The sequence below is a fragment of the Vulpes vulpes genome, chromosome X (genome assembly GCF_048418805.1).
Source record: "Vulpes vulpes isolate BD-2025 chromosome X, VulVul3, whole genome shotgun sequence".
Taxonomy (NCBI): Eukaryota; Metazoa; Chordata; class Mammalia; order Carnivora; family Canidae; genus Vulpes; species Vulpes vulpes.
The window spans coordinates 70860149-70874519 of NC_132796.1; the positions used below are offsets into that span (position 1 = coordinate 70860149).

The following is a 14371-nucleotide window of genomic DNA, read 5'->3' on the forward strand; positions in this document are numbered from 1 at the left end:
GTGAGAGGGTCTCTCCTCTTTCTGAGTGGGTTTGTTCATTGAACTCTCTCTACAGGACTGCACACTGGAAATACACACTTAACCTCACTATGTCTAGTACACACTGCCTTGGCCTTTGAGTAGCCCTAGACACCATATCTCCATGATCTTGTTACATAAGGAGAGCATGTGGCTTTGTAAGTTGGGGATAGGATCAGAATTCAGACTTTCAATGGCTTTTCTAAATGATTCAAGCAATATTTCATTTCATTCTGCCTATAGGAAAATCAAAAAGAACACCAAGACCTTAGGTAAACCATGCAGACAGTCATATGTCTCCCGTCTCCTCCAAATATCTCATAAGCACCAGGGTTCACATTTCTCTAGTGCCTTGAATTGATTACATAAATAATCACCAAGCACTCAGATGATTATTCTGGTCTATCTCCACAAGCAATAGAGGACCAATAACCAATAACCTTGCTACCTTTCACCTCCATTGTTTAATGCCCAAAATGAATATACCAACCACACCACTTCGTAGGTGTTATCTATATAAAACCAACTTAAAATCCTCTTAAGTTACACTGTCTACAGGGACACACTCTGATGTGCAGGCCATTATAAAGGATTCTCCAATTATTGTCTAGTGATGAGATCTATGATTCAGAGAACACATACGTGTCATACCTTTTACATTACACAAAGTCATATTATTCCTTGGACCAACCTTGCACAACAATAGGGGTGCCAACTTTGTAGATAAGGAAAGAGAGACTCAGAGGAATTCCATACCAAAAGGTTTTCCCAGATTCAAAATCATGGTCTACCTGATTCCACTACATAGCATTATCTCTTCCTCTCCATTGCAGAACTCTTAGTAGTCCATAAGTAGTCCTCCAAAAAGTCTATGATCTAGTTCCTAGTAGTATATATTGATATCCATGATTATAACTGTGTCTATGTAGCATGATATTGGATTTTCAATAAATCCTTATTTATAGAGCTATAGACTGAAAATATTGGTGCTTTTGTTGCTTGCAGAATATCATCAGTTTCTCGTTAAAAGCACTGCTGTTTGGTCCAATTACTTCTGATGAGAATTATTTTCCAGGAAACTAAGAAAAGCGATTGGTTCGGGTAGTACTAAAACCCTTTGCCCTGTGAAACTGATACAAATACTATGAGACCATTTTATATGCATCATAGCCTAAGTATGTCAGGCTGAATAATTTCTGAGACAGGAAGGTGTCACCAAAGCAACACTTGCCAGAGAGTTACAGAGCCCTGAGATCTAGTCTGTCTGTCATCTCTCTCTCTTTGCCTCTCCCTTTGCTTCTCCCTCCCTACTCCCCTCCTCTCTCTCTGTCTCTCTATGCCTTAATTTGTGAGTCTGAACAACTCCTTTACCATCTCTGGACCTCTGTTTCATCATCTACTGAAGGGCAATCTATCAAGATAAGTATTGCAAATATCAAAAGAGACAAGGGCTGTGCAGGTGCTTCAAAAAATGTGGAAGTGCCTTTCAAATATACAATATTCCTTTCATTAGTGGCCTGGAAGAGGGCATCTGCCTTCTAGTGCATCAAATTTCCAACCAAAGAGGGGCTGAAGCAATTCGTGGAAAAATGAAATCAACTTAAGAACTGTTACTTATAGCCTTCCACTCACCCACCCATCCACCATCATTTGTGTTATCACCCTACTACCCTGAAGTATTTTAAGAGCCAGCAAACATCGGACCACACAATGTTAAAAAAAAAATGCTTCATTTTAAACATTCATACCTGGTAAAGAGAAACAAAGCTAACTCAAATCATAGTTAATTTCTGAAATGTTCATTAATAAGTGACAGTTTCCACCTCCTCGTTTGTCAGATGTCACCATAAGAACTACCAAGAAATGGCCAAGTGGCTTTTTAATTTTTTCATTTGCCTCCCTTTAACCAACCCATCCATATTCTTGGCAAAGCATATACATGGCCAGAGAAAAAGCAAAAAGGGGCTTCCTGGAGCGGAATCACTCTCACACTGGGAAACTGGTCCCTGAGCATTCTAGGGTTCACCCATCTTTAACACTACATGTTGATCTCTCTGCCACTTATACTGGAGTGTAGGTACCAATGGCTGGCAAACGCACCACATTTACAACAGGTGGAGCAAATTCACATTATGCCAGAAGACTATACAGAGATTTCAAAGGCACAGACCCCTTGAGCTCCCACTCCCAACATCCACTCCTGCAAAGGCCCAATATGTTGGGTTACCCTCTGCCCCCAAGAGACTCCAGTAGCAAACCCAGACTACAGAAATGGGCTTAGGCAGAGAAGTTCTCCCTATCCCTGCCAGAGAATTCTCCAGCAAAGAGACCAAAGTGGTCCACGGAGTAGCATGAAGAAGGGGTCTGGGAGGACCTTATGGAGTCCCACACTGGCACTCACCTCAGGCAGAGGCACACCGTTGATAATCAAGTCTGGCTGCTGGGGGCCCTGGCTGTTGAAAGAGTGATGATAGATGTGGTTGGCGCTGGTATTGCGGGTATTCTGGTTCTCCACATTCAGGAAAGTGCTCTCAGAGCGGCGGCAGCCCAGGGGCAGTGTCTGCTGGTGGTAGTCAAAATAGTTGAGGGAGGAGGTCAGGGAGGAACAACTGACAACGTTCATCTTGTCTGTCTCCTCCACATCCCGGGGTACCAGACGGATGTCATTCTTACTGATTTTTTTCTTCTTGCTTGATTTCTTTTGATGCCCATAGGAGTACTCAGCGATTCTATGTGACAAAAAAGGCAACATGTATTGCTAAGGCCCTCCCAAACCATGCATTGATTAATAAATCTTAAGCACCCTAGAGGGTTGCACCCCACCTCTGCTCCAGCTTCTTTCTTATTCTGGTGCATTACATCATTGGGTTTCTCCCTGGGCTGTTCACATGTGAAAACAAGCTAAGGGCCATACAGTTTTCACATTAAACATACAAAGCTCCTATTCCTCCATCCCCCAAAAATGTCTCTATACTTTGGATGTGGAATTTCTCATCGTGAGTGTCTATTTCGAAAGGGTGGGGAGGACATGGAAAGTTGAGCCTATGGGAGAGAGAGCATGAGAATGCTCAAATGTGGAGCTCCCCTGGAACCCAAAAGAACCCTTGAGTGAAATCCAAAGCAAGTATTAATTTACCAGAAGAGGAAATGATGGAAGGAAATAAACAAAACAAAACAAAAACCTCCTCTCCAGTTCCTCCAGGTATTTGCCATGTGGCGAATGAACACTTTCAGTCGGATTCCCCTTTGATTGACCTGATCAGTTTTGGACTAGGGCAGGAGATCAGACGCCATCATCTGAGGGATCCTCAGCTTCTCTCCTCCACTCCCTCCTTCCCTTTGCCTTAGCCCTGCTCCCTTCTATTCTCCACCCTGCCCCCTCCTCTCCAGGAGAAATCTGATAGCCAGACCCATTTGAATGAGGGGAAATGCTTTTTACCTCTTTCCCCTTAGGCTAACTTTCTCCTCTGCCTTTTGTCTTGCTTCTTGCTAATGGGAGAAACCCAGATGCAATGCAGACACTTGCTGTTCTGTCCTTTTATAAAACAGCAGAGGAGACAAGTGATGGTTAAACAATTACTGCAAAGGAATTTAAAGGTTAGTGCATTCAGCATCCTTCCTCCATTCAGGTGTACCTACAAGCAGCTGTGCTGCAACTGGAACATAAAGAGCTCAATTTAATTAACACTGACACAGACCCAGCAATGTGCACCAAAGACATCAAGCCTTAAGAGACGTGTCAAAAGAAATACATTAAAATGTAGACAGAGTCTCAAAGTCATTTACTACTTTGCACATAATGATTCACCTTATTGTTTGAAAATTCAATTTCTGGGCAATAATCAGCAAAACAATAGGGTTAATAAATTATATGGGTTGATCTTTACAAGGGAAAGACTCTGACTGTATTCTCGTTCAACAAAGCTAATTGTCTGAATACAAAAACGGAGCCCAATTCAGCAGCAATTGCAGATCACCTCGCAAGTCTCATAAATGAATGCATTTGAGGAAGAGGTTCCCGAGAGGCTGAGAAAAGGAAACCTCTTGCCTAATACAGGGAAAGACAGGCTCTTGAATTTTAGGTTTCTAAAACATCTGAGCATACAGGGAGATTGCCTATTTCTAGAGGCAAATTCTTACTCTGTCCCCGGGATGTTCCTAGAGCTGAGCAGTTATGTTCCCCTCGTCCTTTCACTCTATGTTCCGGCAGACTTGCAGTGATGGCAAGCTGATGCTACTGGAGTTTGGGAGCAGATAAAATCCCAAAGACCTCAGGACTAGGGTTTATTTGCTGTTCTAATCTATTTACAGAAGCAATGGGAAGTTTTAATGATTTTGTTTACCCATGATGGTTAAGTTTGGCAACGCCCCGTCCAATTACTTAGCTGAGGCATTCACTGAGCAGCCCTTTCTGTATTGACCAATTATTTAATTAAACTGTACTCCATTAATCCCAAACCATCATAGGGAACAGAGCTCTTTACAAAATACACATGTAAGTGAAGTTGGAGAGTACTGAGATTTTCTTTTTCTTTCTCTCTCTCTTTCCTTCTCTAATTTCAAATGCTTTCTTCCCTGTTTAATGATCTCCCTGACAAGCTCTCTGAAAGAGCTCTCACTTCTAGTCATACATCACCAAGAAGTGGCAAAGCCTTCACTATCTTTATTTCAGGATGATTTGTTTTTCATCAAGAAAAGGGTCTTATACAGTTACTTTACAGTAAGAAAATGGCTTAAAAAGAGTCTACTCTATCATTATCTCCATATAAATAAAATTTTACAGACCCTGCATTTTTTCTCTTGTAAAAATTGCCACTGGCAGTCACAGGTTTCAAAGGTAAGAGAAATATTAATTTCCATTTCTCCCATCTGAAATGACTCAGATCTGAAGGAAAGAAAAGTCACGGCCATTTCACTAGTAACAGGATTAAAGCATTTATGAGGCATTGCAGCTGCTCTTTTATGGCACCTGATTGATATTCATGTGTGGTTAGCATTTGTCTACTAACTTGTGTAATGCAGAGAATAGTAAAAGGGAAACAATAATTGCATGGCTGTTACATATTCAGGGGGCTCTAATTCACAACAGTGTGCATTTCAGATGGTGTCAAATACAAACTGGACCTACAGGAACATATTTTGACTGATTAACGTGCAAGCACAGATGGCACAAAAGACACATTGGATGTGTAGGTGTGTTGGAAGCACATGCACACCTTGGTTGGAAACAGCACCATCATTTGATTTCAGCAAACTAAAGAAACAACTTCTTTTTTTCAACCATTTCGATGAGATACTGCTGGAAAAAAATTACATGTATTATCCTAAATTGGACTCCAGAAATACTTAGATTAATTTGTTCTATCCAGCTGTAAGGAAGGGCTTCAACAAGACCTTCTAATGTGTTTATCAGGAAATCTTGTTTTTAAAATACTACTTGTCATTCTAATTTCTGCATTTCTATTCTCATTCTCTCTCTCTCTCTCTCTCACACACACACACACACACACACACACACACACACACACCCTGCATACACTTCAAGAAAAAGTGTAACACAATAACGCATAGTGACATCCACTGGTAGGGACCAGATCTTAATGCCACAGCATAAACCCACAATACAGAAAAACACCATCAGCTCCAGAAGATTGCTATTTTTACTGCAACATCTGGAAGCAGTCCTATCCCTCATTGAGATGTTTGGTCTCTACCCACACCAACCAACCAGATATTTGAAAAGATATGCGACTGGTAGAATTTCACCTTACTAGCCAGATGTCTGGGGAATGGATACAAAACAAGCCAAGAACACACTTTGTAAAAACACTAGTCACCTGCTTCACCACACATTCCTGTTTTCTCTTCCCTCAACTCTCTGTTTCCTACGTTAGAGACCCAATTACAGGTCTCTTCAGCTTATCCCTACAACAGGACCAGGCAACCAGCAGCACTCCCTCTCCTTTCAGTATCTGTCCTCAAAACACTGTGCCCCTCAAATCAAGTTGTGGGACTTGGTGGTTTTGCTGAAAATAGTCTCTCTCTCTCTCTCTCTCTCTCTCTCTCTCTCCTTCTCTCCCTCTCTCACTTTTTTTTCCTGACATAACTTCATGGAGACAGCTGCGCAAATTTTAAAATGATCATTGCTTTACTGCTCATCATCATTATGTGACAGAATCCACCACTGGAACAGTAAATGATTGTCTTCCAGCACATTGTCAGATCAAAAGAATCTATCAACTTGGACTTCCACAAACTTTCCCCCTCCAAGAAGCACAGTATATACAGAGCACGCACTTAAGTAGTAAACAAAAGCACTGGGATTTTCACACAGACACAGATACACCTTTTTCATCTAAGACAAAGGAAAGAAAAAAAGTTGGCTCTACCTGCAGTTGTAGGTCCGGATCTCTTTGTTATCTCGCTTGCACTTGATTGCCACGAAGATCATAGTGACAAAGAGGATGCCGGCAATGGAGCCCAGCGCGATAATGAAAATCAGGGACAAGTTCACCGAGCCCATGGACTCTTGGGCATCGAGAGCAGGGGACAGGTAGATTAGGACTAGTGCAGAGGCAGAGAGAGACGTCTTGCCATGGTCATGGGCCACCACAATAAGCTCATAAGAAGCCTTTGAGCTCTCGTCAAAGGTGCGAGTGGTTCTGACTTCCCCGTTGACCGGATCTATTTCAAAGAAGCCGCGGTCGCCCTCGGTCATGTCGTAGGTGACCCGGCCATTCTCACCCTCATCATAGTCATCTGCTTTGACAACGGTCACGAGGTAGCCTATGCCGGAGTTGCGGGGAATGTAGACCTCGGCTGTGCCATTGATCAAGGGTGGGGCCGTGATGACCGGGGTATTATCGTTGACATCGAGGATGATGACCCGAACTGTGGCGTTGCTCTGCAGCGAAGGCAGGCCTCCATCCTTGGCCAGAACCTTAAATTCGAACGCCTTGGTCTGTTCGTGGTTGAAGGATCGAAGCGCATATATGTCGCCGGAATTGGGGTTGATGGAGACATAGGTGAAGACAGGCATGTCCCGCACCTGGGACGGCACAATCTGGTAGGAGACACTGCCATTGAGACCCAAGTCGGGGTCTCGCGCTGACACCGAAAGCAGGTAGGCGCCAGGCGTGTTGTTCTCCTGCACAATGACCTGGTAGTAAGGTTTGGAAAAATGCGGGTGGTTGTCATTCTCATCGGTTATGCGAACCGTAAAGGATTTGGCGCTCTGCAGCATGGGCACACCGCCGTCGCGTGCCTGGATTGTGAGGTTATACTGGTCATGCTGCTCGCGGTCCAGCCGACCGTCCACCAGGATAGTGGAGAAGCTCTCATACTCCTGCAGCCGAAAGGGCACGTTACCCAGCAAACGGCACTGCACGCGCGCATTGAGGCCGGAGTCTCGATCAGACACCCGCACCAGCGCAATCACATAGCCCGGGGGGGCGCTCTCGCTTACCTCCACCATCTCACTGTTAACTGACAGCAGGTTGATGACTGGTGGGTTGTCATTGGTGTCCAGAACGCTGACGGTCACCTTGCAGTGTGCCGGGATGGAGTTGGGCCCCAGGTCCTTGGCCTGCACGTCCAGTTCGTACACGTGGCCCTCTTCGTAGTCTAAGGCACCGGTGACTGTGACCAGGCCACTGTGTGGGTCGATCTGGAAGAGCTCGCGCATGCGGTCATTGACATAGCCATAGAAGGAGTAGACCACCTGGCCATTGGTGCCCTCGTCTGGGTCACTGGCATTGAGGCGGATGACTGGTGTGTTGGGAGGTGAGTTCTCTGGCACGCTCACTGCATAGGTGGACTCGCCAAACACCGGGTTGTTGTCATTAGAATCTGTCACCTTGATGCTGAGGCCAACAGTGCCCAGGTGCGGTGGGTCGCCGCCGTCGAGTGCAGTGATGTGAAAGCTGTAGTGCGACTGTGTCTCGCGATCCAGACTCTTCTCCACCACAAGTTCTGCAAAGCGTGAGCCATCGCCACGCGTCTTGATTTCCAGGCCAAACAGCTCATTAGGCGTGAGTTCGTACGTCTGCACGCCGAAGCTGCCCGAGTCCGGGTCATAGGCGCTGTCCAGCGGGATGCGCGTGCCAGGACTAGCCGCCTCTGAGATCTCCAGCTCAATCTGTGCTGCTGGGAAGCTGGGCGCATTGTCGTTCAGGTCCTTGATCTCCACCTTAATCACGCATATCTCCATTGAGCTGGACATGACCTCAAGCGAGATGATGCACTTGGGGCTCTGGCGGCACAGCAGGTCGCGGTCAATCTTCTGCTTGGTGACAAGCAGGCCTGAACTGGGGTTAATGTCCACCAGGTGCGGAGCTGAGTTGGACACCACACGGAAGGCAGAGGCCTGCCGTGGATCCAGAGCGAAGCCTGCCTCGCGCGCGTCCTTGGCCACGTTGGCGATCACCGTCCCGGCGCGCTGCTCCTCTTCTACCGAGTACTTGAGGTTAATGAGGGCGGCTGCCTGCGTCCACAGTACAGCCAACAGCAGCAGCACCGGCAGCAGGAGCGACTCCATGGCTGCGCGGGGCTCTGCCTGGCCTCGCCTCTCCACTCCCCTCCGAGGCCGACGCCGCCGGCGCTCCAGCTTCCCGCCGAGTCGGGCCGCCTGTTGCGCGCAACCCGGGGCCCCGGAGGCCGCGGGAGGAGTCCCGTGCAGGGCGGCCCGGCGGCGCGGGGGAGACACCCGCGCCGGCTCCAACGCTGAAGTTGCAGCAGACTCGGAGGGGACTGTCGGGGGCCCTGGGGGCTCCGGGGGACCAAGGGAGAGCCGCGCGGCCCCGAGCCCCCTCCCTCCAGCCCGGCTCCTCAGTTTTCCCCCTTCAAAGTTAGCCAGGCTCGACTGGCCGCAGCGGCGCAGGGCTGCGGGTCGGACGCCGTCTGAGCTGCCTGGTAGACGGGAGGATGAGTCTGGATCGCACTTGGGGCGAAGATTTGAAGGACCGTGGGGGTGCAGCCTCTCAGGCACTGCCTGGCCCGCCGCGGCGCACCCGCACAGGCGCTGGCGAACGCGCTCTCTGTTCACCTGGCATGCGCAAAGACCTCCCTCCAGCTTTCCTGGCTCGCTGCGGAGAGAGAACCCGCCTGCAACGCGCCCTCCCAGGTCGGGGGGGGGGGGCACGCTGACCTTTTCAAGGTCTGTTAGGGAGAAAGGATTATCAAAGGTGGGACTTTGAGTTGCTGTCAAGCGCCGCAGGCGCCTAGGTATCCAGCTGAGCCGGATGGCGGTCCTGTGGCCCGCAAAAGAAGGGGGAAGGGAGAGGGGGAGGCTGCTGAGACCAGAGAGCGCTCCCTCGCGCTGAGGTTGGCTTCAGATGGCTGGGGGGCGGGCGCCTGTCCAAGATTGGAGGTGGGCTCGGAGTCCCCTCCACAGAGCAGTTAGACTGCGGGCATCTGCGTCTCGGAAATCAAAGTTACCAACGCAGCCCGAGCCTCCACGTCAAGTTTGTGAAAACGAGGCTATAGTGATTTATCCAGGAAAATCAAAGTCCAGTTCTTTCCAAAGGCCCGGGGGTCGGGGGTGGGGGGTAGGGGGCGGGGAATGGGGAAGAGAGGAAGGAAAGCGTGGACAGTACCGGCCAGGAGAGGCGGGGCTGCTGCCGCGAATACCCGGGGCTTCACCTTCTTCCTTGGTCTAGGCTGGGGTGTCGTTCTGAGCCGCCGCCGCCGCCGCCGTCGCCGACGCCGCCGCCGCCGCCGCCGCCGCCGCCGCCGCCGCCGCCGCGGCTATGGGAGGAAATCCATCTAGCTCAGTCGAATGTCGCTAAGGTTCGCCTCAGCAGCTGCCACGGTCGACGGTTATGTCGCCGCCAAAGTTTACTTGCGGAAGCGGCTTGATTCCATCCTCCCAGAGAGGAGCTGGCCACGCTGCGTTTGGGCTCCCTCCCTCCTGGACGCTGTCGCACTCGGGAGGTTTATCTTGCTGTCTGGCTGTGTGTGAACGTGTGAGAGAGGAAGAGTGAGTGTGTGGTGCAGGGACTGTGAGTGTTGAGTGTGAGCAAGCAGAGGTGGGAGGTTTTGGATCTCCGGTGAATGCGCTCGGCCGCAACGTCGCTGAGCTCAACGCTAGAGACGCGAGTGCCACTGCCCTCTGGGCAAGTCCGGCATGGTGTGCTGGAGCTGTGCTGTCGTCCGCGCCCGCTGGTCGGTCTCCCCCTGCGCCCGTCACTGCCGCTACTGCTGCTGCTGCTGCTGCTGCTGCTCCCGATGCCGCAAACTACTGGCGGTGGAGTCTGGAGAGAGCCAGAGAGAGCCCGAGCTGCCGAGCCGGGCTACGCCAGGCGCTGGCCAATCAGCTCGCCGCCCAGCGGGCTCTGGGCTTGGGGCGGGGCCAAGGCGCGGGGGGCGGGGCGGGACGGGGCGGGGCCAGCCGGAAACTTACACACGGGCGGGACCCAGTGGTACCCCAGCCGGCGGAGCCCGGGCGGGAGTCTGAGGAGGCCAGGCGGGCAGGGCAGGCGGGTGCTAGAGGACTGAGTGGAGTGGAGAGGCGGATGTGCTGGTGTTGCGGCCGAGCATCCCTAGGAGCTGTGCACCTCTCATGTTTGTAGATTGCAGGGAGGATGAGGATTTGTGTCTCTCGGCGTGTTCATCTCCTTCATATATGCTCATAGCTTGACTATAATATTCATATTCTCTCTTCACTCCCCTCCCCCTCCTTCTTTGTCTCTTCACCCTGGGTTTTGTCTGCTTCTCTGTCTTCCTCTCCTCTCCTCGGATGTTGAAAAGAAAAAGGAAAGGAGAAGGCGCCCCCGAGGTGGTCATTCATCCGGCTCTTGGCCGGTGAGTCTTCACCTCAGCTGAGAACCGCGGCGGCCATCCTCCCGGACCGTCACCTCCATCCCTCCTTCCCCGGCAAACGCAGCACATATTCTCCCAGAGCAGGGCCCTTGGCCCGGTTCGGTTCGCTCTTGTCTGATGCTTGTTTATCAAATGGGGTCTGTGTCGCAGGGAATGAACCGGGGAGACGGCTGGACGAATTTGGTCACCCCGCACTCCATGCTGTTGCAGAATTTAGCTCCCTATAAATAAACTATGCTGGAGAAGAGAGGGTGGAACGGACGCCGTGGAGCAGCGCCATGCCAGGAGAGCCCCCAGCCCTGCGGGAGCTGTGAGGGGGGCGCGCAGTCCCCATAGGGGTGTCCGGCAGCTGGAGCCTGCGCCGGTGTGCGGAGCACCCTGGCCTTCCCGCGGGGTCTCAGCCCCGGGGGACTGCCAGCTACTCTCGAGCAGTGGTGGCAACGGCCTGTGCCAGTACCGGGAAACGGGAGGCCGGCCTGGCTGGGGCTGACGTTAAATTCAGCTTCCAGACTAAGATGCCGGGAGGACAGAGGGCGACTCCTCCGCGCTCCGTTCTGTGGCTCTTACTTAAGGTCACCAGCCGGAAGAATCAAAATCACCCCGCTGAACAAGTTGGGTTTTTTGTTTGTTTGTTTTTGTTTTGTTTTGTTTTGTTTTATCACAGATTGGGAGTGGCGGGGACTGGCTCCTGAAGTACACCTACCTTCTGAGTGAGTCGTCTCGGATATTTGGGAGTCTTGGGTGAGCAAGCTCATAATTAGCCCCAGCGACATTGGCCCAAGCTTGTGGGCCTAAAATGAGATTCACTGTTGCCCTTTAAAAACATTAAACAAGAAAAGGGGAAAGGGCATTTGGAAACATAATAGGTTTTCTCAAAAATGCCATCTTCTTGCAGAAAGCAACCCAGCTTCTTTTAAAATAATATTTCTCCTTCCAAGAAGAAGTAGTTTAGCAGCCTTTACGGTGGGGGGCGGGGAGGGGCGGTGCGGAGAAGACACCTTCCTCCTACAAAAAGGAATTATTTCAGGAGTGAGGTTACAACCCCCTGAACATGCATCAGAAACCAAGAGGGGGGGGGGGCGGGGAGGAACCTGATTTGCTTTCTGTGTGGGGATCCTTTCACTCTTTCACATTAGGATGCAATTGAGCCCAAAACAAAAGGACGAAAAGTCGAAGCATCTCCAATGAGTATCATTTAATTTTGGTCTTTTAGATGCATGGACAGCAGAGGTGTGGCTCAAGGGAACCCAGTGGTCCTCCCAGTTTTCTGCAGACCCGGTTGTAGAAATGGGAGACTAGTAGGGGAGAGTACAACATGGCAGACAGCATGGGCGCACCTCAGACCTCCGCAAAGAAAGGGCATCATTTGATTTATCACAGTTATTTACCTTTGAGGTCAGCGAGTGGAGTAGGAATGAAGTGCATCTTAGTCTAATTAAAAAGGCCTAAAAAGGCATTTGAAATGGGTTTGCTATCTGATCACGGGATGTGAGTTCGGAGTTTGGCAGCTTTCTGAAATATTGCTTGGACTATTTAAACAGAACAATTAGCAGCATGCTAAAATTTTTGCATGCTATGCTTAGAAGCTTTTAGCTGTAAACTTTAAGGCGATCTGTTCCCCTTTAAGTTAAAAAACGATGATGCTGCTTCCTTGGGGGGGAAAGCTGTCAGGAACCCACTGATCAATAAAAGTAAACTGGCGCCTCCACGGCTTGATTGAGCGGGAGCAAAGAGTCTGAGAAGTAGTCTCAGCCATTAACAATCCCCCAGGTAATGAGAAATGGAAGAATTACTCAGGTAAAATGATTAACGTTGCCGTGGCATCCGTGAAGATGCACACAAGATAAGAAGGCTGCGGACCTCTTACTTTGGGGAGTGCTAATAGAATGTCTATATTCTGCTGTCTTTTAAAGATAAATAGGAGAATTCAATTCACGTACAATGTCATTACCTTTGTAATTGCAAATCACATTGTAAAGACATGTTCTGCATTTGCAGAGACAAACGTGCTCTTCACTAAGGAGGTGGCATCGAGTTCCCTGCTTCCAGCTCACTGTTCACACTCCAGGTGCCCCTCCTTTCCAAGCAGAGCACCCCAAGTACTTCCAGCTATACCAAACCACTTTTATGGAAGCCAGTCTCTGAGGGAAGCAGAAGACTGTGCCTTTACTTTCTTTCTTTCACATCACTCTCAAGCTCGAAGTAATAGTTACACCTCCCCTCCAAAATAAAGCTCTTCCATCCTCCCAATCTATTGCTACAGATAATCCTAACACCACTTGCTCCCAGTATATGTGTGGGTTTTTTTTTTTAATAGGCACACTTTATCATTATACTCCAATAATGCTATTGGCTAAATAAGTGGCAAAAAGTATCTTCCTGATCAGGAATTTATTAATTAACTTAATAAAAACGTTCTGGATGAGGACAATAAAAAAAAAAGTTCTCTCAGTTTTAGCTTCCTTTCAATCCTGAAGGGAGCCCCGCCTCCTCAGCCTCTTTAGAGACACAAGAGGGACATCTAGTGACAATCCTCAGTATTTTTGATCCAACTTTTGCTGAGAAACACTAGGCCCTGGATACCAATTATAGGGCTGGGCACCCTGGGCCAGTTCTCTGGGCCAAGGCAGCCCTTTGAGTCACTAAAGCCAGAGTCAAAATCGGTAAGATTCTTTTGATGTTTAAAATTTCAGCCTCACCACTGAAACAATGCTGAAGGGCAGCGGAAGAAGACCAAAATGGGGATATCCTTACATTTAAATTGACCCAATGTGTGAGGATAATTCTTGTTGTCCTGAGATTGATAAGGATAGGGTAAAAGGTTTTGTTCAAAAAGGTAAAAATTTATGGTAATTACTAAGATATAAAGATATGAAGACTATAGCAATGACAAGTTTAAGGGAGCTTTCTGAGATGCAGAAAAATGTTTGCTTCAAGCTCCAAGGAGATTAGCTTTCAAATAACTCCATTTTCTCTGTTTCCTCCAACCCCCTCACACATCCCTCTGATTTTGCTGCAAAAATGTGGATTATCTTCTAGTTCACCATTTGTTGCATCTCATGGGCATTCCATTCTACCCAACCAATTTGACCAGCTGTCTGATGAAGCTTCTTCTTTTTGGAAGAAAAGCTTTATTTAAAAAAATAGCCAAGGGCAGCCTGGGTGGCTCAGCGGTTTAGCGCTACCTTCAGTCCAGGGCATGATCCTAGAGACCTGGGATCGAGTCCAACTTCAGGCTCCCTGCATGGAGCCTGCTTCTCCCTCTCTCTCTCTCTCTCTCTCTCTGTGTGTGTGTGTGTGTGTGTGTGTGTGTGTGTGTGTGTGTGTCTTTCATGAATAAAGAATAAAATCTTGGGGGATCCCTGGGTGGCGCAGCGGTTTGGCGCCTGCCTTTGGCCCGGGGCGCGATCCTGGAGACCCGGGATCGAATCCCACGTCGGGCTCCCGGTGCATGGAGCCTGCTTCTCCCTCTGCCTGTGTCTCTGCCTCTCTCTCTCTCTCTATCATAAATAAATATTAAAAAAAAAAATTAAAA

The 14371-nt window shown here is 49.0% G+C and overlaps 1 protein-coding gene across 2 annotated transcripts in view; it reads right to left on the reverse strand.

The window, feature by feature from the left end:
* PCDH19 (protocadherin 19) overlaps nucleotides 1–9329 on the reverse strand; it is a 124516-nt gene extending 115187 nt beyond the window's left edge. For both annotated transcript variants that reach the window (XM_026006567.2, XM_026006568.2), the window contains exons 1-2: nucleotides 6408–9329; nucleotides 2420–2747 (exon numbers count right to left, since the gene is read on the reverse strand). In XM_026006567.2, coding sequence (XP_025862352.1) covers nucleotides 2420–2747; nucleotides 6408–8554 — 2475 coding nt within the window. In that variant the 5' untranslated portion in view covers nucleotides 8555–9329. The remainder of the gene's footprint in view (nucleotides 1–2419; nucleotides 2748–6407) is intronic.
* Between the last annotated feature and the right edge of the window lie 5042 nt (nucleotides 9330–14371).